The sequence below is a fragment of the Zonotrichia albicollis genome, chromosome 3 (genome assembly GCF_047830755.1).
Source record: "Zonotrichia albicollis isolate bZonAlb1 chromosome 3, bZonAlb1.hap1, whole genome shotgun sequence".
NCBI classification, from domain to species: domain Eukaryota; kingdom Metazoa; phylum Chordata; class Aves; order Passeriformes; family Passerellidae; genus Zonotrichia; species Zonotrichia albicollis.
In genome coordinates, this window is record NC_133821.1 from 90,967,515 (window position 1) to 90,988,871 (window position 21,357).

General features: G+C 35.3%; 1 protein-coding gene across 2 annotated transcripts in view; it reads left to right on the forward strand.

The window, feature by feature from the left end:
* Positions 1-20,955, forward strand: part of MBOAT2 (membrane bound glycerophospholipid O-acyltransferase 2) — a 92,093-nt gene extending 71,138 nt beyond the window's left edge. For both annotated transcript variants that reach the window (XM_074538125.1, XM_074538123.1), the window contains 6 exons: positions 4,391-4,583; positions 6,876-6,979; positions 7,327-7,391; positions 12,142-12,274; positions 14,731-14,882; positions 15,366-20,955. In XM_074538125.1, coding sequence (XP_074394226.1) covers positions 4,391-4,583; positions 6,876-6,979; positions 7,327-7,391; positions 12,142-12,274; positions 14,731-14,882; positions 15,366-15,588 — 870 coding nt within the window. In that variant the 3' untranslated portion in view covers positions 15,589-20,955. The remainder of the gene's footprint in view (positions 1-4,390; positions 4,584-6,875; positions 6,980-7,326; positions 7,392-12,141; positions 12,275-14,730; positions 14,883-15,365) is intronic.
* Positions 20,956-21,357: the final 402 nt, after the last annotated feature.

The window sequence follows — 21,357 nt, forward strand, 5'->3', positions numbered from 1 at the left end:
TGGGTGAGAACTCTGCATGTTCCATTCTACCCATCTTGTATGATTGTAGTAATTTGCACAACTGGAATCTAAACTCATGGCTGGAGGATGATAACACTTGAAGGTGCTCCATGAATTGACAGAGCACATGAGCTCACACAAGTGAGCTGTGGAACACGTTAGGAAGGGTGAGACACTGAGAATTCCTTGTGTAGATCAGCATCACATGGCCCATGCTCTGCTTTGATGTGTTGTATCAGCAAAGTTGCAGGCACTTTTGTTTCTAAATGTTGTTTTGGCCCAGTAAAGTCTTGTGTACTAAAATCCTATTTCTGCAAAAAAGTGTTATGTAGTAAAATTATTGCGTAAATGGAGGTAAACCAAACCTGCCTGTGTCAGTACTTCTGGACACACATCCACTGATTGCCTGATAGGACTTCCTGGCTTTTTACCACATAATCTTGCTAGTAATACGGACAAGGTCAATAGAAATAAATATAAACCTATGATGGTTGCTTCTTTCAGGTAAGTGCTTTTCCTTAAAATTATTTGCTCTTAAGATGCTTGAAACTTTTGCAATTTATGCTACATTAGCTTTTGACATAAAAACAAAGAGAAGCTGTTTATGCTCCTGGTATTTCATCTCTCAACTGGTGTTAGAGAAATCTGGCTGCATATTATAACACCAGTGAGTATTGTGTGCTTTTGGAGAAAGATGAATGACACAATTTCACTGCATTTGCTGTATCGATTAAAATATTCATTGTCTTGTTCTAGAAGAGCGTTTAAATACCATTAACTTTATATATTAATACTTTAAATTTGTTATTATTTCAAGAAGAATAAATTTTTAGGTAACTCAAAAAATTTTGAAATATAGTGGGGATCAGCAAATGTTAATGTCATAAATAAAAAGGAATCCTTGGGCTGAGTTACAGTAAGTTTCATTTATTGTTAAATACCGTTATATAACTGAAGTAGTTCATGCCAGCCTCCTCCTCTATAATGTGTGTTGACTGCATGATGTTAACTTGGATTAGTACTTTTGCTGTGTTCATTGCATGTTAAATGAAACAAGTCACCATATTAAAACTTACTTCTCATATCCCTCCTATTGTGCCTTTTTGCAAGCTATCAGTTGTTGGTGCTCAAAGTGGTGTCAACTCTCAGAAATTAATATCTGTCTTTGTAAGTTTCTTTTTATTATGGCTACCCTTAAAATACAAGATTCCTGTCAGCAGATATCTGCTTTCTTGCTTATTATGCAGAATCTTCCTACAGGTTATAATGTTCTTGCTTAAATATCTATAGTTTTTGTCAGAGGTACCAACCTCTCCAGAATAATGTGCTTTAATACCTCTAAATATTATGTATTAAATACTGATTCTTTATCAAATTAAGAACAAGTTCATTAAAATTTTTCAAGATTCCTCTCTACTTCTAAAAATCTATTTGTGTATGCTATACATGCTTATGCAGTAATTTATTTCTAAACTTTCTGAGGTCTATGAGTGTTTTACTTTTATTTCTTCAATTAAAAAGCTGCTACTGAACTGCTTTCTCCAATTGGGTATCTAGCTTTCAACCTAATTATATTCCCATCTAATTAATGCACATCTAGTTTTGTCCTGGCACTGTCTTCTAGCTTAAGTACCTCCTTCCCTTCCCAGTGTTGATCATTTTTCATATTTTTATACAGGAATGCTCAGTTGTTCATCAAAACTGGATGAGACAGGTCTTTTTACCTTTTTGTTGTAAAATAATTTGTATTTTGTGCTTCTTCTGAGGTCAAAGTTATCCTGCATTTTACTGTCTTTTAATTCCTCAACAGAACAATTATTTTTCTATGTTGAAAACTTAAAAAAGTAAAATAAATGAAACTACAAATTACTTCATCCTTGTAAAAATTGATGAACCCTCGTATGTGACTGTGCAATTCAGTGATTTCCCATTTATACCTTGGCAAAGAAAGGTTAATTAAGTAATAGGAAGTGAATGAATGTTTTACCAAATGCACTTCAATAGGTAATTGAAAAATTGAACAATGATTTTGTTGGTATCATTTCACAGTGTTGTAGTTTGAGTCAGATAATTTGATTTGTCTGAAACTAACTTGTGAAAAAACAAACAAAAACCCACCAAAACTGACCAGACATACCACCACATGTTCCCACCAAAAAAATTTCCAACAAACCCCCTCCTGCAAAATGCCAAAAATCAAGGTTTTCATCGGATTTGTTTCTCTAAACTGACTCAGCCTAAGGAGCACGAGCCAAACCTGCAGGGAGGGAGGGAGGGCAGGACTCTTTAGCATTGCAGCCTGAGTTTGGCTTGGCCTCAGAAACTCTGCTTAAACCAGTCTGGAAACAGCAGCTCCCCAGAGGTGGGAGATTTATTTCCACCACAGTTTTCTAAGGACCCTGTAATCCCTGATTCTGATCCCTGTAAATGGTATCAGCATGCTGGGATTTATAATTTTGAGTGAAGTAGTGTAATTAAAAAAAAAAAAGTTTAATTCATGACAGAGTACTGTATGAGTTCATTATTTGTTCTTAAAATAAATTTTGTTGAAAAACTAATGCTCCTTCATAAAAGAGGTGTTTTCACCTCCACAATTTAGTTAACCTTCAGAGAAATGCAAAGCATATTTGGTGTTGAATAGGCAGGTGAATCACATCTGTTTACTAATAGAAAAATTGGCAAATAGAGGCAGTGGCACAAGGCAGGTCTTTGAACAGAGATAACAATATAAGTGGCCAAAACATTTTTTGAGACTTTGTGATCATCTTCAGATGGAAAGAACCTGTTTTATATATTCATACTTATGTTTTAACTTGCATGTTACTGCTACCAGCTTATTGTTTCTCCTGCAGAATTGAACATGATTTGTAATTATGGCCTAGGCCTTAAAGTTAAATCTTTGCAAATGTCTTCAAACTTGGGGTGATGCCTTCTGATACTTACAAATATCAGACTTTTGTATTTTTACCAGAATTACCAGAATTAAAAATTCATTAGTACTAGTAGTAACTGATTTTATTAACATACATTTCTATTGAAGATCCTGAAGGTGTTAAGCCAACTGAACTTTCCTTCTGCTGTGGCAAAGAGAGGGATTATGAATAGTTCTGATATGACAAAGGAATGCTTTTAGAAAATTAATGCTCTTCACATTGAACTCTTGTAATAGAAGAAAGTATTAAAATGAAGTTCATTAGAAAGCAAACAAATAATTAAGCACCAGCCTTAACCATTAATAGGTAGTTGCCTCCTGAATTATCTGGCTGATGTTTTTATGAAATCATTGGGATTCCTGATCCTCTCTGAAATATCTTCTGAGATGAGCCAAGTGAAATATATGCAATATCCAAAAATACCCTCACTGTTTTAGAGCTTTTCCAAGTCTCACTCTTTAATCAGGTACCACTTCTTACATCTGTGCAATTGGGTCAATCTTTGGTGTGTTGTGTCTTGCCAAAGTGTGTGCTTTCAGTTGGACATTTACTGCCCCATTCTGTATCATGGAAAAAAATTGCCCTTTATTTTGGAACTAGATGTTGAGCTGAACTCTCAGTAAAACGGGATGTTATCTTTAAAAGTTTGGATGGGTGTACTGGAAGCAGCATAGACAGATTCTGGCTATATTTTTGTTCTGATGCTTCAAAGAAAGTAGATTGATTGTTTTCTTGTCAAGTTTAGTATCTGTATAATTGTAATGTACATTAATATAATAATGTTTAAATATTGAGATTGCATAAAACAAAAGCTTGAAAATTACATTTCAATGAATTAGTTCTCAAGCTTCTCTTGTTAGTGCCTGCATTAGTATGTTACTGGGGTCTTTCACAAAATACGGTGTCTGCCTTTGGCATGTGGATCAGATTAGTGAATTTTAGATGCTTTGATAATGTAACAGAGATGATTGATGTATTGAGTTGGGCAGAAATTGAACACCTGCATTATGCCAAAGGGTCCTGAAAAGAAACTGAAGTTTTGCCATTGTTCTGGAATCTCTGCAGTAATAATCTTACTTTGTCCTAGATTATATGTTTTGTGTTATGATGTCTTAACAATTTAATTGCTTCAGTAATTTGAGAGGAAAATAAGAAAAAAAATTGACTTGCAAAAGGTCCTCTGGTTATTAAAAGGACTTTTAGAGAGTCACTGTAGTCAGACTGGTTTTATTGTGTTGGCCATGGGAAGTGATGCTCACAACTTGATCAATATAACACTCCTTGAGTCTCTATAAAACAGAGATTTTTTTATAAACTATTTTAAAGTTGCTTGTATATTTATTACTGAAAAATTAACATATATGTATGTCTGTATAGGAAAGAAAGATTATAGCTTTCCTTTTTTTCCAAAAGATAAACAAAAATTGAAGCTTACAGAATCTCCCTTAAATTTTCAGATAGCCGTGGCACAGAAGCTCTTGATCTGTGGACTGTCCTTGCTCTTCCACATGACTATTACAAAAACTTTGCCTGTGGAATACAACATTGATGATAACTTCAGAGCTACAGCATCATGGCCTGTAAGGTTTTTCTACCTGTATGTGTCTCTTATGGCTGCCAGACCCAAGTATTATTTTGCATGGACTTTAGGTAAGTATATATTTAAAAATATAATAATAACAGAGCATTGATGAGTATCAAAGAGTACTGAGACTCATCTGAGATGTGCACACTTGTGTGTATTAAAAAGTGGCAGTGCCCTCTTGAGGCCTTAGGAAAACCTGATTGCACTTAAGTCTTTCAAGGTATTAAGTACATTGAATAGTCTCTTTTTGAGAAGTGATCACTCTCTTTTTGGAAGGTGATAGTGTTCCAATGAACAGTAACTTTAAAAAAAGGAAAAGTAGTAGTTAATCTAGTCTGATGTACAGTCCTTTTTGTTTATGATTTTTAAAAATTTATTTTGGTACCTTTATTCTTGGCATATCTTCAGAGTTAATTTTAACCTTTTTCTGTGGTTAGTAATTTGCTTGATGTTATTCAATCACAAAGGAAAATTAATACTTTGGAATTCAGGTGTATGATACTGTTGTTAATAGTAGGTGGCATTTTCAGAATTTGATGGGTAACACTTCAGTTTTAGCCTTAGTTTATAAAAAATTGACTGGTGAGAATGTGCTTAGTAACTTATTTAAGACACTTGAATTGATTATACCATATAAAGAATATTTTGCATTTCCCTTCATGTTACTTGTAAAAAAACGATGTGTACAACAGGAAGATGCTTTATTTAAGTAAGCTGACATCTTGAAAGTGGCTCACACAACAGATTTCATCAGCTTCCTCCTCCTCTCCAGTTTTACATATTTGTCTGATAGTTCTTTTGAGAGAAAATCTGTGGGAACAATGCAATAAAGAAAGCTTTAGGGTAGCAGAGCAACATGACTCATTTACAGCTGCTGGTTTCATTCCTGGTCAATGAATTAAATACTTGCAGCTTGTCTGGATATAGTAGTTCTGGGGCTTGTTATGGAAATAAATACTTTTGAATATTATGCTCCTATACACCCGTTTCATTATCTATAAATAGTAGTAGTCATCTGAAAAGTGAATCATTTCAGTTGGGCTTTTTTTTTGCCTTTAATACTTCAGTAGGATTCCTCTGTGCACTTGCTAGCAGTGTAGAGCTAGCATTCCTCTGGTAAATACCAAAGAAAATAAACTATGCCAACTCTGTACTTCTAGTTTGTTACCCCTCCTCCTTCCACTTTGTCTCCTCTAAACCTATAATGGTAGGAGTAGAATGTGAGGGGCTTTAACAGTTTTACTGGATGTTACACCTTTGAGTTGTACATTACTATTCTTTATACTGGAAAAAAGTATTAACGAAATTAATTACTTAAAATGAATACTAAAATGCTAGTTAATAAAATGAGTACTTACTCTAGTTACAGTCTTTGCATTCTAGCTTGCAAAAGATTATGGAGTTTGTATCTCCAGCTGTTTCTAATTGAGCGTGAAACTATTGCCCAGTATTTGAAGTTGGCATAGCAATGTCAGATGTAAGGCAGCAAATTTTGTCACTTTCAAATACACTAAAAAAAAAATCACAAGGAAGTAAAAATATTAAAAATTCAAACACATGTAATTTCCTTGTGTGTGGCCATCCTAATTTGGAAAATCAGTTGAGGAAATGTTAGTGTCTGAGCTAACAAAGCTCAGGCAAAGGTGATGACTGAAAGTGACAGGCAGTAGAGATCCCTTGTATTTTCCTGCATAGCCCAGATGACAGTAGAAGCTTTTTCTCCTAGGAAAAAATATTGTTTGCTTGGAACATCTGACCTTTGACATGCACTGTAAACACTTCACATTCAAAGGTGTTGTAACAGTGACCTTGTGCTATTAGTGGAAGTTTGACGAGCTCTGCATTCCTTAGAAAATTCCTGGTTTTGTCTGTTCGATTTGCACTGCTCTCTGTGGGGTGCTGTGAATGTGCACCTGCATGGAGGGAATCCCACAATTTAATCTTTATGCTTTAAGCATCACTGTTGCTGTACAATGAAGACCAAAGACATGCATGTGAACATTGAGCTGCTGTTTCAAATCATAACAGCTACAGTTTTGTAGTCTTGATGCATCTCATTGGGTTTGTTTTTCTGTCTGATTGCTCAAGCAAGTCTAAGTAAGTGGTATGGGAGACAGGGAACATCTGTACTGTGAAGTAGCTAGTGCTACCTCTTATGCTTTTGTGCAAGTTTTTGAACTGGAAGCTAATATTGTTTGGATTGTTTTCTGTTTGTTCAATTGATCCTCACTATTTAAAAGAAAAAAATAAATGTAGTCTTTAAAATGCGATAAACATTCTGAACAAACTATATGTTGTTATGTGATTTGTAATACTGACAGTTTATAATTAATCTGTTTCTTCTTGTCTCATTGCAGCAGATGCAATTAATAATGCAGCGGGGTTTGGCTTTAGAGGCTATGATAAAAATGGAGTTACGCGTTGGGATCTAATATCAAATCTGAGAATCCAGCAAATAGAGGTTTGTTTCTGGTTCTTTCAAAAAAAACCCCACATGTCTATGTAGGTAGTTACTCTTAATTTCAATAACTTTTCCTACACATTTGTTCCTTTAGATAGTGAGTATGTTCTAAGTCAAAAATGATGTTTTCACACCTTTAAAAAAGGGTGGAAAATAGCCTGTTTTGAACGTGTTCTACTTGTCAATTGACTTCCAAAATAATATGTGGTTATACGTAGTTGAGTAAATAACTTATTCAACTCATCACAAATTTGGGTGGGGGGGATTTATAATTTATACACAAGAATTTTGAAACACATTGTGACACTGTGCAATTACAGAAATAATTAGTTTGTTTTACTTTACAGTTTTCCACAAGTTTCAAGATGTTTCTTGATAACTGGAATATCCAAACAGCTCTTTGGCTCAAAAGGTATTTATTTCTTTAAGGAATTTTTTTTTTCACTGAAGCTTCTGAGATCCATATTTCTTTGAAGATGGTATAACATTTGGAGCTAACTCCTACAAAACATCACTTGTTTAGCAGCTGTGCAGGAGATTCTTCTTGTAATACTTGAAGTAAAGCTTCTGAGTTGAGGACTTCTCTCATAGTGTAAACAATCAGGTTATGATAGATTCTGTTTTTCTTCACAGGCCATAGGGAACCTAAAACTGTTAATCTGTGGAGGTGTCTTTTCCCCCTCTCTTAGCATTCAGCCAGTGCACGTTGCTGAGAGCAGCAGGCAAAGTGTAAGCTCAGCCTGTGAAAGCTCTGCATTATTTTTAGCCACAGAGTGATGCAGGAACTTTGTATGTTCTGTGAGAGGACTTTCTGTGCTCCTTCCATTATGAGTGTAGAAGTCAAACCCTACAATGTGCTGTCAGCAAAAATTCCAAATGCCTCTCTCTCAGCTCTGCAGTCTGTTTCCTTGCCTGGGGAGCAGGTACAGTGCCCTGTGAATTACAGCACTCTGCTTCTTTGTGGTAAGGAGAAAGCAGAAGCGTTCTTGAGTAGCTCATGGGTGTTGTTTCCCTTCTTCCAGTCACACTGTTGAGTTGATCTCCTATCCACAGGCACCACTTTAACTGAGACCCCTATCTTGGGATCACTTAGAGGACTTTACCTCTTATTCTAGGACAGCTGGCAATTGGATGTCTCTTCCACCAAATTTCTTCATAGTATGTTTTCTTTCTTCCATAATTTCATCCCTAAATATTTTGCTCATCCAGTTTAAAAAAGAAATTGAATTTTATGTGATTATTCTGGTTGGCTCAATGGTCAATGGAGTCTATTGCTAGGACAGTCAACAAAAAATTGCATGTTTGCAGGTATTGAAATGTAGCATTTCAAAAACTAAATATGTAATTTAGCTTTTTTTAATTTAATTAGAGAACAGAACTTTAACAGTATTAAAACATAATAGGAAGAGGTTATATTTCAACAGACTTTGAAATCTCCTAAATGGAGTGATTCTAAACAAAAATTATCATTGAAGAAACATAATATTTCTGTTATAAATTGAAAGAAAAAAAAATGCAAGTCAGGTGATTATAAAAGAAGGGTGATTATGAAAGATGATGTGAAGAAAAATTAAAGCATCTCTTTTAATAAGTATTTTTAAAAACAATAATAAAAGAATTATTGGGGATGATCTAAATTGATTCTGTCAGTGTAAAAGGGTGTGAAAAGGTGGATGTTCTGTGGACGTTTTGTTGCAAGTAAAATAGGTCCATAAATAGTGGTAGAGAGTGTATACTTTGTTACTAATTGTTTGGTTAGTTGCAATGCTCCAACAATTTGCATAGAGGACAAACTCATGGATTACTTTAAACATCCACTTTTAATTACTCACTTTTTTTGACATTTATAGAAGTACCTAAAACTTCAGCCATTTATCTCACATGAAATACTAGACATTAGCATTTGTTCTGTTCTTTTCTGATAATTGTAGAAACGGAACCATCAGTTAAAGCCTGATGTGTGTAAAAACAAACTTGTAAAAAAGACAGTTAAGGGGGCTACAAATCACAAAGAGGTTTAGTGAATATATAATGTGTATCATAGTATTCAGCAATTTAAAGGCATTATTGTTACAAGCATGCAAGTTAATACAGATATTTACATAGTATCATATGTAGCATTGTTACATATATAACAACACATATCATTATAATGTTTCCTGGCTGGGAAAGCTGTTACCTTTCCCTCAGTCTAATTTTTCTCTTTTTCAAAGAAGCCATCTCATCCCATTTGTCCTTGGTCATGTTTGCAAAACCTCTGTGGTTCTTGTTGCTCAATTCTGACATCTTTCCAAACCTTCTGTCTTCTTAGAGTATATGTAGTACTTCTGCTAAGACCTTCAAGATTTTTCCCCTGGTTTTTTCAAGGCAGAGTTGATTAATTTGACGGGATTATTTATAATTATTTTCTTTGGGTAATACTGTGATGTATTAGAAAGGGTGTTATCTGTCTTTTTTTTTGCAGCAATTTACTGTTGATTCATGCTTAGCTGATACTCAGTGTTTCATACTGCTGATCCATATTCATACTCAGCTACATTTATTGAGTAATGTTACAGGAATGGTACTGGTTTGTCTCTTCCACTTTTCCTATTAGATGTTCTATGCTTTGGACTTCATCTTGTTGATTTCAGAGCATCCTTCAAGTCTGCCAAGATCATTTTGGATTCTAGTGCTCTCTATTAAGAAAACAATGCCAATCTCATCCATCCCACCTTCCACCTCAAAAAAAGAAGGGAAGACAAGGTGGAAGAAATACTTCTCAATCTACCACCTAAGTTAGTAAAGAAATGATAGAAACAGACTGAAGACAGTACCTTGCTGATCAGTTGATGCATTTTCCCACTTCTAGAGCATTATGGATAACCTGAACCACCTATATTTGAATAGATTTTCTCTGCCTGTTGTGATGACCATATTTCCTTCATTTGTTTCTAGGATCATCAAATGAAGTATTTGAACAAGATTTATTATTACCAAATCCATGGAAGCATTTAAGTTTACTTTTTACTTTTTGAAATTGAAATCTGAGGAATTTTTTTGTACTGTTTTACCCACTTGCATTCATACAGCTGAAATTTGGTTAGTTAATTTAGTGAGTTTTGTTCACTCCTGAATGCTTTCCAGGGATAATTTCAGTACCTTAAACCAAATAAAGATTGAAGACATGTATCACTTTATTAATGAGATGTAATTAGCCACCAGTCATATACATTTAGAATTAATAGCAGTATTAGAACACGTAACATTTCACATGTATTTAGTGTTTTGGAGTAATAAACATTTTTAAACACTGTTCTGCAGCTAATCTCAAGCAGATGAAAAAGCACATCTGTACGTACACAATTACATGCAAACTGCACCTCCTCTCCTAAGGATGTGTGGGATACAAAATCCTGCTCGCATGCACTGCCTATGGGAGATGTGGGTGCTCCAGCTTGGTGTGAATGTGGTGATTTCACATGCCCCCTAGAAAAGCCTGGCACAAATCCATGTGCCTGCAGCTGGCAGGGATGAGACACTGCTCCCTGGCATGGTGCACTGCACTGACAGGCCCCTATCTGGATGCAGCTACTCTGTGCCTACCAGGGATGCTCTGTTTTGGCCAAGACAGAGGTCATTGTGTTGGTGGGGTGACTTCTGGCAGTGTCAGATGAGGTTTTGATGAAAAGTATTTTGCTCCAAGATGTCTCCCTGACTCAGCACACATTTTCCTAATGCTTTGCTGCGCCTGAGGCTGATAGATTCTTTGTCAAAAATGTCTCTATTTACTATTCAGCCTGGCCAGTGTTGCTTTCCTCTTTAAGGTGATCTGTCTTGGGCAAATGTCCTCAGACAGTCTTAAGTATTAGGCCAGCCCCATGTTCTCATCTTAATTGCCACTGTGAATGAAGCCCTTTAGCAAGAGGAGGGAGCTGTGCACATATCCCACTTAAGACCTTATAAGATAAAACTTACCACATCTATTGGACTGAAACAAACTAAATTTAAAAATTACACTTTTTATCTTCCCCTATTCAGATCCTGTCTTTTTACCTTCTGCTCTTCAACATAGACTACATCAGTAGGTTTCAGTAATCTTTATGTGGAAGTTGCAGTAAAGTAGTTAGATTGGTAGTGGCTGTTGTGGCTCTCGGTATCATTAGCTTGCCATCTTGGAATAACAGATGTGCATTCTCTTCTCGTTCTCTCTTACTTGCTTTGTGGTTATAAAACCTTTAAACATATTCCTGTCTATAGCCTTTTTAGTTAAAACTCATTTTTGTATGTTAGCTATAGATTTGTGCTCATGCATGCTTGTGGTGTTTATTTTTGCTTTGTTAGTTTGTATCTGTTTCCATGTTTCCTGTTGCTTTTTGGTTTTCAGATCATTAAAGGCATTAAAGAACTCTTGATGAAGCCATATCAGGACTTTACCATGTTTCCTCTCATTCTTCCACATCATGATGGTTTGTCATTGTGTCATATAATGTTGTCTTCTGGAAACCACCTTTCTTGGATTCCTTTTCCCCTTCTTCCTTCTAGAATTCCTTATTCTAGGCCCTTGCCTAGAAATTCAGAGTCTCAGTTTTAAAATAACACAGAGTTCATAATTCTCCTTATTTAGAGAGTACTCTAGTACTTTCTCAGTACTAGAGTATTTATTACAATTTCATTGCCATGCTCACCTAATTGTGTCACACAGATACATTTTCAACTGTAATTTCTTTATTATTCAAAATTGAAGGTAGTTATTCGTTTTCCCCTGTTCCTATAAGCTGCTCTTATTTTATGGAAAACATACCTGACTCATCCCAAGAATCTGGCAGTGGTTTATGCCTTCCAGTGCAGCTTTACAAACGCATTCTTTGATGGCTCAAGATCCCTTATTAATGCCAAAACTCATCTTTGGATGCTTGTGTATCACTTCATTAGGAGTAAGGACAATGTGTGATGGCACTGAGCACAAGTTTAGCACTGAGGGCTGGAATCAGGAGCTGTGAATAGCTTTAAGTGTTTTTTGTAAGCCATAATATAGTGACAACATTATTAAATAATAGAAAACTGCAATTGCATTGAAACTTCTTTGTTGGAAATGAAACTGGTAAAAGTATAAACGATAGCTGGGGAGACTGGGTGATTTGTTTCATGTTACTTATCTTGAATTATTTCTGACTTGCTAGAGTGTGCTATGAGCGAGCCACCTTCAGCCCAACGATCCAAACCTTCATTCTTTCTGCCATCTGGCACGGGGTTTATCCAGGATATTATTTAACATTTTTAACAGGAGTACTAATGACACTAGCAGCGCGAGCTGTAAGTACAAACCAAGTATCTTCATAAATAATAAGTTTTGTAAAAGCAAATTGATCATGTTCATTGCTCCAAGGATGCCCTTTACTGTTAATACACAATCTGTCTGATAGCGGTGTTTACTTTTTTTAGTTACGAGAACAATGGGGATGATTGATGAAAAGGAGGGCTTGATTGGTGGAAGCAAACAAAGCTATACACAGCCTATAACATCTTTGTAGCACCTTTGTATCTTTTGTGGAAGCTCTTCCTCTGTATTAACTGTTAGTGTGTTACTATTGCATGCTGATGTTATCTAAAATAATTTTGAAAAAATCAGTGATGATGAGTAGCTTAAAATTTGGGTGTCATTGCTATATATTTCTAGAGTCTGCCTTATCCCTAATTTCTCTCCATTACTGTTGTATGGAGGATAACTAAAGAATGTTCCCCCTCAAGCAGCACATGAAAATCTCTAGTGCAGTTACTATTTCAAGCTGGCCAGCCAATAGTGCAGTCATATTAACAAGCTTTTGCAGTTGCTATTCAGAACCATATGGAGACAGCAAATCTGCCAAGAAATCTCTCACTGTTCTGCCTGAGGAAGCTGTGTAAGAAGAGAGACGGGTTTATCAGTCACTCAGTGGAAAGGAGGAGCAAATTACACATCAGATCAGAGGAGCATAACAGAGCACTTTTTGTTGAAAGAACCAGGGGAGTGAGAAATGAAGCAGACTGCTCTGTGGTTGCTATAATAGCTAGGGGAAGGTGGTACTTCAGATTAAGATTGCTACTACATCAATAAAACAAATGCTTCTCTTTCTTCACAAGATATGGGTATAGTCCTTGTTTGACAGAACTGACTCCTTTCTTTACAATAGATACAGCTTTCTTCTTCTTCCAGATCTATCACAGGGAACTTTTGACATTTGTCAGCCAGGGGCTGGAGCAAAAGCCAAGGTTCTGGGACAGTTCACAGATAAAAGTTGTTTACTTAGTGAGATGAGCCCAGTAAGTGGAGTGCTCACTGCCCTTCATCCAGGGCTTCTCTAGTAGACTATATTCATGTTTCCTATGTATCAATCAATAGGCTAGTAAAAAAGTATTTTCAGTTTCTGTATTGACAGGTACTTAATATTAACTAAGATATGTTAGAGCATATTGTTATTTAACTCCACTAGCCTTTAAATGCAAAGTTTGGCAACACTGATCCTCACTTTGTTCTGTTATGCCTAAGCATGTATACAACTTATTTTACTACCTTTAATCATTACAGATTTCATAACCGGGTGTTTGCTAGTGGCAGCCATAGATTTGTGTTAAAAGTTGTTCTCCAAGTCCTAAAAATACAAGATTACAAGAAATTTTGTGAAGCTTCATCTGGGTTCTACAGAACTCAGGATCAAGTCCTTGCATGTGACCATAGGAATAACTAGAGGGAGATGGCAGAATGAAGGGTATGTAGCTAGAATTACTTGTTTGACTTAGCTTAACTAAGAAAAAACTGAGTGGGAATGTGGTATCTACAGGGCAGTTAGAAGAACTAGAAGTGTCAAAAAGGGTTTTTAATGGAAAGAATTAAATCAGCAGGAGCTAGCTTTGGATACATTCTTTGGAACGAGGAGTTCTAAAGAAACTGGGGGTTAAGGAGGCTGAGCAGTGTACTCTGGTGTGCAGCTTTTCAGAGAGCACTGCTTCAGTGCAGGTGTCTGGGAGGTGGAACTGTGATATGAAGTGGGGTCAGAGGCTGAACTCAGCCCATCTTGGTTTGTCAGCACCTAAGACAGAGCGTGAGCAAGGAGAACAGTTCAGTCAAAGGAAGGAGAGGCAAAGATTTATTTATGTCTTTATAATTATAGACTTAAAAAAAACTGGACCCAACCCTGTGTGGGATTTGGATTTGAGTTTTTTAAATACTTCTGGTATTCAATCTTTTGAGCAGAATTTTAGAATAAAAGAAAATTCAGCATAGAAATTTGAGTAATTTTATGATAATCCCACTTGACAGAAGTTAAGACCTCTGAAATATGTTACTAGAACTGATATTTTGTATGTTCTGATGTATATCCTACTTGCTTTAAAATATATTTTATTAACAAGTGTATAAAAATGGCTTACTATATCGAGGCTTTTGACAGAAAGATTCTGGCCTTCACTTACTCCAGCCCTCTATATTCACAGTATGGCTTGATAGAATACAATTTCTGCCTCATTCAGATAGTCAGTGCAAATTTGCATTGGATTTAAGGTAGGATTAATTTATTTAAATTCTGTTTAAATTGATAAATGCTGAATTCCCATCCTGAATGAATTGCAGGGAATTTGAACCAATTATTAAAGTTAATGGGCATTTTGAATAGTTCAGAGATATTTCACCAAACTGTAACATGTAAATTCATCCCATGAATTTTTTGTCAATTCAACAAACTGAGCTCTCAAGGTTTATTCCTCAGCTAACTCAGTATTACCTGCTTTTTCAGATAAGAAACAATATCAGACACTATTTTGTTCAATCTGCTGCTGTTAAACTATGTTATGATATTGTAACATGGATGGCAACTCAAGCAGCAATAAGTTACACAGTCGTGCCGTTTGTACTGCTCTCTGTGAAACCCTCTCTCACTTTTTACAGGTAAGCACATTCTACCTGTTTCCTTTGCTTTCACTTGCAATAGAAGTATTTTCAGTGGCAGAAGATTTCTGAAGCTATTTTAGTGATACAATTCTGAGATTGAGTTGTAGCAAGTTTCTAGTGCTTGAACAGTGTGTCTTGTGTTGCTCACACTTTTCTGTCATAACAGACTTATTTTTCAGGAGGCAGGGGAAAAAACCCAGCCAAAAACAAAACCAGAGGATACCTTTGAAATTACTATTTGCCCTTGAAACATTTTATAGCAAGACTAAATATTGACTTCCCAGAAATAACATGTTAAAAAAGTTGAAAGCAGACTTCTGTTCACTTAATACAGTGCTAAATAATGTGAGGGAAGACTTAATTTTCCCCTTATTTTCCTTTTTTTAAACAAAATATTAATGTTTTCATATCTTATGTGCAAAGTATATTTGTTAGAGTGGTCAGAGTTTCACTGATTTGTTATTTCTGTTTGTTTTTTAGCTCCTGTTATTTCTGTCTTCATATTGCCAGCATCCTAGTGTTGTTGGTTTTTCCATTGAAAAGAACTCAAAAAGGAAGTAAAAAGCATGAAAGTGTCCAGCCTGTGTGGTCCAGAAAGCTAGAAGAAGAAAGTCTTTTGCAAAAGAACAATTATTCCACAACAAATAATAGTTTTAGTCAGAATCAAGAAATAACCTGCAGATATCAAGCATTAAAACAGTGATTGAGGAAATACTATGATGAATATATTTTGTATGTTTTCAGAAACCCATTTTTAGCACCTTTTAAAGGGGTTTGTATTTGTTTGCAAAGATATTTAGTAAGAAAAGAATGCATTACTTAGGAAAAATCACAAACAGTAGCAAGACTGGAAACAAAACAAATTAACTCCTCCCATGCCATGTCCCTGTGGGTCACGCCTTATATGAAGATATTACCATTACTTCAATGGGCACTCAGGACTTGCAACGTATGTCCATGGGGTCATATGTGTGCCCTCTGCTGAATGTACGTTGTGTATCCCAAGGCACTGATGGGGTGGAATAAAATTGTGTCAGTCTAGGATTAACAAATGGAAATTAATTTTCCAACTGAATGACTTGCCTTAAACCCTCTATTTACTGAAATATTGTTTCTAAGTGGGTATTTCAAGTTTGATTTTATGTGGAAAGTATTTCAAATATATAACACTATGTGCTATAAAGAAGATAATGAAAGGAAATGCAAAGTCACTAGAAGACTTTGCAGTCTTTCAAAGGGAATTGCAATAAGCATCTCAGTATTTGGAGGGTTTTCTTATCTCAAACTATTAGACTACATTACTGAACTGTAAACATTGATGCCAAATTATAGTTAGGTTTCTTTAATAAAGAGTATAACTACTCTGAATGGATTAAAATGGCCCTTCTGAACAGATTAAAAACACCTGAAGATTTACTTTTTCCAGGGTAAGCTGGTAGCTGATAGCTCTAATGTAGGTTTCTTTTACTTTAAAGTACCTAAAGTACTTTATTTTAAAGTACCTAAAGTTTCTTTTACTTTTAAAGTACCTAAATCCAATAATACACTGCCAAGTGGGCATTGCAGCCAGAGGGGGAAAGGCAGCCACAAGGCACAGAAGACAATGTACAAGCACTGGGATTTCAATGAAAGTGCAGTTTTGCCCTTAAATACCATAAATACTTGTTCTAGAATAGAACTGTTTTACCAAAAGTAATTTTTAATACTTAAAGTTATTTTGAATTTTCAGGCATCAGTTAGTTGATGATGCCTTCAGTATAAAATAACAAAATTACCTTGAAGCTCCAGCACGTGGGTAGTCAAACATGAAATGACTATCACAACCAATTTCTGTATGCTTGAGAATTGATGAACCTTTATCCAAAGAAGTGTGTGAATTTGAGGAAAAGCTTTTTCTTTGAATTAGAATTTTAGATACAAATTTCATGTCATATTTCTGGGTAACATAATGAAAGAAAGAAGTCCTTCAGAATATCTGACTGTCTGAATTATGGAAGTGTAATTCCACAAATCAAGGAAACAATATAGTGGTTATATCTATTTCCAATCATTTATTGTGATGATGGTTAGTGCTAGAGTACTACTGTTAAAGGGCTACATTTTAATTGCATATATTCTGTATTTTCATATAATTTTTTTAAGTAAATATAAGATGTTTATCCATGTGGGGTTTATTCTTAATTTAAACCAGATACAAAATAATACTAGAGAAAAATAATGCAGTTGATTGATTAATAACTAACAAATGATTAAGAAAATTTTGTCATAATATTTTGAAACCTAAAGTTTTAATCAAATATCTAGCTCCTGTTGGATGAGTATTCTTACTGCCAGAAGTGCAATGATGGTCCTCAGCTTTGGGGATATTGCCACGCAAAAATCATCACAGTACGCCTTGAAGAACCAGACCCTAAGTTAGGTCAGAGTTGTTTCCTTGCTGTCATAACTCTCTGGCCCTTGGCTCCTTGCCTAAAACTCCAGGAAGAAGAGAACATAAGTTCCCATATATATGAATTGGGCACTAATTAATCTACTGTGAAAGGGGGAACTGAATATGAAATGAGAGTGGATGAGTCTGTTTAGATGAGGAGGGATGTTCATTTCAATACAGCTGTTTCACTGACAGCTGTGTTATCTTTAAGATAAAATAATCTCACTTCTAAATCCTTACTTTGATTGCCCAGGCAGACTTCCCCTTACACGGGGTTGTGGTTGTCATAAACTTCTTTGACATCATTATGGTTTTCTTTTTGTTAATGAGTAAGGGCATGGTAGTTTGATCATCCTTGTTAGATACAGAATCAGGAAAGACTTTTTTTGCATTCTGCACTTGAAGGGACATTTACATAAAGGAACAAATTAGATTTGCACATTTCTGGGTGGGTAAGTAGAAATAGGGTTGATTCTTTCAGCATTTGTTACTCTTGAATTTAAATTCATCTTGCTGGTGCAGTCTCCAAATCTATTTAAAAAAAACACTTTTGGATGCCAGTACAATGTGCTGTTTTCCTATTTATGTTCTCGTGCTCTTGATTTACTGTTTTGGCATGTGTGCCCATGTGTGCTGTGGAGGCTTAGTAACTCTTCTTAATGAAATATGCAAACAGTTGTAAAGGCTCCCAGAAAATGAGGTTTAGGGTTGTGCAGACTGGTACTTTAACATGAGTGAATTCAGAGGTACAGTTTTGTTCAGAACTTCTGTATGTTTTATGTTGGGAGGTTGAAACAACTAAGAAAATACATTCATACTTTCATTGAGCACAGGTGGCGAAATACAGGTTTCAAAATTGGACACAACTTTTTTTCTTCATGATTTGAACTCAGTAATTGCAACACAAGAAAAATATTACAAGTAATTCAGCACAGAATTTAAGTATAGTGTCCTAGGATTTACCCTTTAAATGCCATTGTTAAATATAAAAGTACTTTGACTAAAAATCTGCTCTTCACAAGAATGAATTCTCTTGGGGACTATGGAAAGACCTGTTTTATTTTAATGACAGCACCCTGATTTTAGTCAGACTGGGGTTTTGATATTTCTTTCCCTCTGCTTTACTCATTTTCTGCCTTGCTATCACACTGGATATTTTTTATCCAGTCAGTCATAAAGTCAAGAGCAGCCAGCCCCAATGCTTAGATAATTTTTAGGTTTTACACACATCATTTGATAATACTGAATTTGAAAGGATGGAAGTGATTTTTATTGTTCTTCCTAGAAAAAATTGTGGAAAGTATATTTCCTGTAAATGTTTTGGACATGAAGGAAACATGGTTTTAAAAGTATTCTTTCACTTATTAAATAATGTATATCCAAAAAGTAAAAGTGTTTCCTGTATTCCAGATCAGCACACTATGAAAAGTAAATGCAACATATCATTCCTAATTTTATGGTGCTTTGCAAATATTTGCCTATTGTGAACAGTTCATTCAGGCACTTAATGAGTTAGTGTTAGTTAGTAAATGCAGTCACCCCAATCATAACTATTTGCTTGCTTAACATTTTTTAACTTATATGATTCTGTATGAATAAGAGAGATATATATTACATATTTAAATAATACTTTCAGTGGTGCCCACTACTGTTGTAATCAAAAAGGCTTTGTAGCTTTGCAGTTACAGATATGCCCTTCTTATTCAGGAAACTTATTCTTCCCTGGCCATTCCTTAAGTTGACATGTAGACAAGATTTCAGTAATTTGTGACATTTGAAGATGTATTACATGTAAAAATATTGGTGTGCATTTCAATATGCTCTTGATTACAAATCACACTTTAGTGAGAAGACCATGAAGAGACCTTGGTATATTCCCTGCTCTACACTGACATATGGTGTAAGTTTTACCAATATAGTAAATTATTTATTAGAGAAATTTTACACTTTAAGAACTTGTTCTGTTTCCCCCAGGGGAATAAGTAATAATATAAATGCTAGGTTTGTATGACAGGGTGCACACTAGGTAGTTTTGCCTCTCTTGATGGCATTGATTTGGATAGTGGTAAAATGTCTTCTGATGCAGAGGAGATGGTTGAGATCATCACCTCCTAATTCATATCAAAAGTAATTTTAGCAAAATCTAGGGGTTTTTTCTCTCAGAAGCTTTGCAAACAAGTTGTTGACAATTTGTTTAAATACATGATCAAATGTGTCTTCGCGTTTGCATAAAAATGTGTAACTTGCTTATATGTAAACTTTCACATGTTCAACTTTATAAGTTGGCCTTGAAAGATAAAGAAATTTAAAAGCACAAGCTATATAATTTAGGCTTTCATTTCCCTTATCTTTAATTCTTTCACTTTGTAATTCTCATTGAATTCTGAAATCAGGTTTGAGAATTTAATTTTCTTTGAAAATTTTGAAATACTACCATCTATGTAGAAAAGTGATCAGTGTTAGAAAAACAGATGGAAATAAATTTAGGGTGTTTAATATGATGCAGACTATGTATTAAAAAAATACACATTAGTTCTGTGCTGATTCATGACAGCATTTCACTACATATTGACCTTTATGTATTTATTTAGGTTCAGTAATACTCTGAACTGCACTTGGTGTATTTTTTAATTTTCTTGTTTAAAAATCAATTGACAATAAGCACTTCAGTAAGTATTTAAATGCTACTCTGAATAAGTAAGCAGGCACTCTAGTGAACTGAGCCTACTCTCATAAGATTACCAGATCTGTCTGCATCTCAGCTAGTTTGCACTGTTTATCTTCATCCTCAGAGTCTTGGTGGGAAAGGATGGCAGTGGAGAAGTCTCTGGTCAGAACATGTCCCATCTGTGACTGGAAGGGTTCCCACAGGAGCTAACCCTGTGTGCAGAGCTTGGCAGAGGTTGTGCTTGCTTGTGACCCAGGCTGCAGCTGCTCTGTACTACATCTGGCTGGATTTTTGACATGTTTGCTGTCTTAATCCAGACATTTTGCAAACATAATGAAATCCAGGCATCCACAAAGTCACCCTGCAAAGTTACAATTACAAATACTGCAACACTTGTTTATTAAGGTCAAAGCTAAATGAAAAAAAAAAAAAATTCTTAAAACTTATTTCAGAATGGGCTTTTGGTAGGTTTTTTACAAAATCTAACCATCAAATGTATCCATTTCCATCACATTAAATATTTAAACCACAGTTTTGCTCAGTTTAGGTATACAAATGTGCGAAAGCAAATGTTGCCACTTGATCATCATTTGTGCATTAGCTGTGTGTCCAGTGACTTAGACCTGGTCTTGGTTGTAGATGGTTTTAGATTTCTGAACCCATGTGCATATCCACATAAACATTGCATAAATTTTGAATTGAAAAACTGTGTGACTTCAGACTGAGATCTGAGGTAGGACTGCTTCTGGAGGAAGGGTTTTTGTCTTGCTAGTGACTCAGTCCAGCACCTTATTCCAAACAAACCTCTTGGCAAAAGGGACCTCTGCACAATCTTCTTCCGTCCTTTTGTTCTCTAAGGGGAGGTACCCCAGGCTGGATTTTCATTTAGGTTTCACTATAATATGTCATATGAATAGATAGCTGGGGTCCATGCTCTAGCCAGATTAGACTTGAAAACTGGGACAGTGTAATCTGAAACAAAAAAATAAAGAAAATGGGGTGCCTAGAGATTGGTAATCAGAAAATGCAACACTACTTATTAAAGGTGCAACAATTACTACAATAAGTTAAGGAGTATTTGCCTATGCATCTTTTGCCTTTCTCTATGTTTTTCAGTTTCTCTTTACATCTTTTCTTTGTACCTCTTCTGTCCAGTGGTGTTGACTATTTCTGTGGAGAATCTGCTGATGTGTCTTACTGTGACAAAGGTGTCAAAATGCTACAATAGTAATTAGGTAGTTACTCTTAAATCCCAGACCTCAGATGTGTTCTAGATCAGTTAGAAGAGAACATTCAAAATGTATTGGATGAAAAATAGTGTAAGATGGGTAATATAGAATTATTCAAAGATGTTGTAATAAGTTATTCAATTT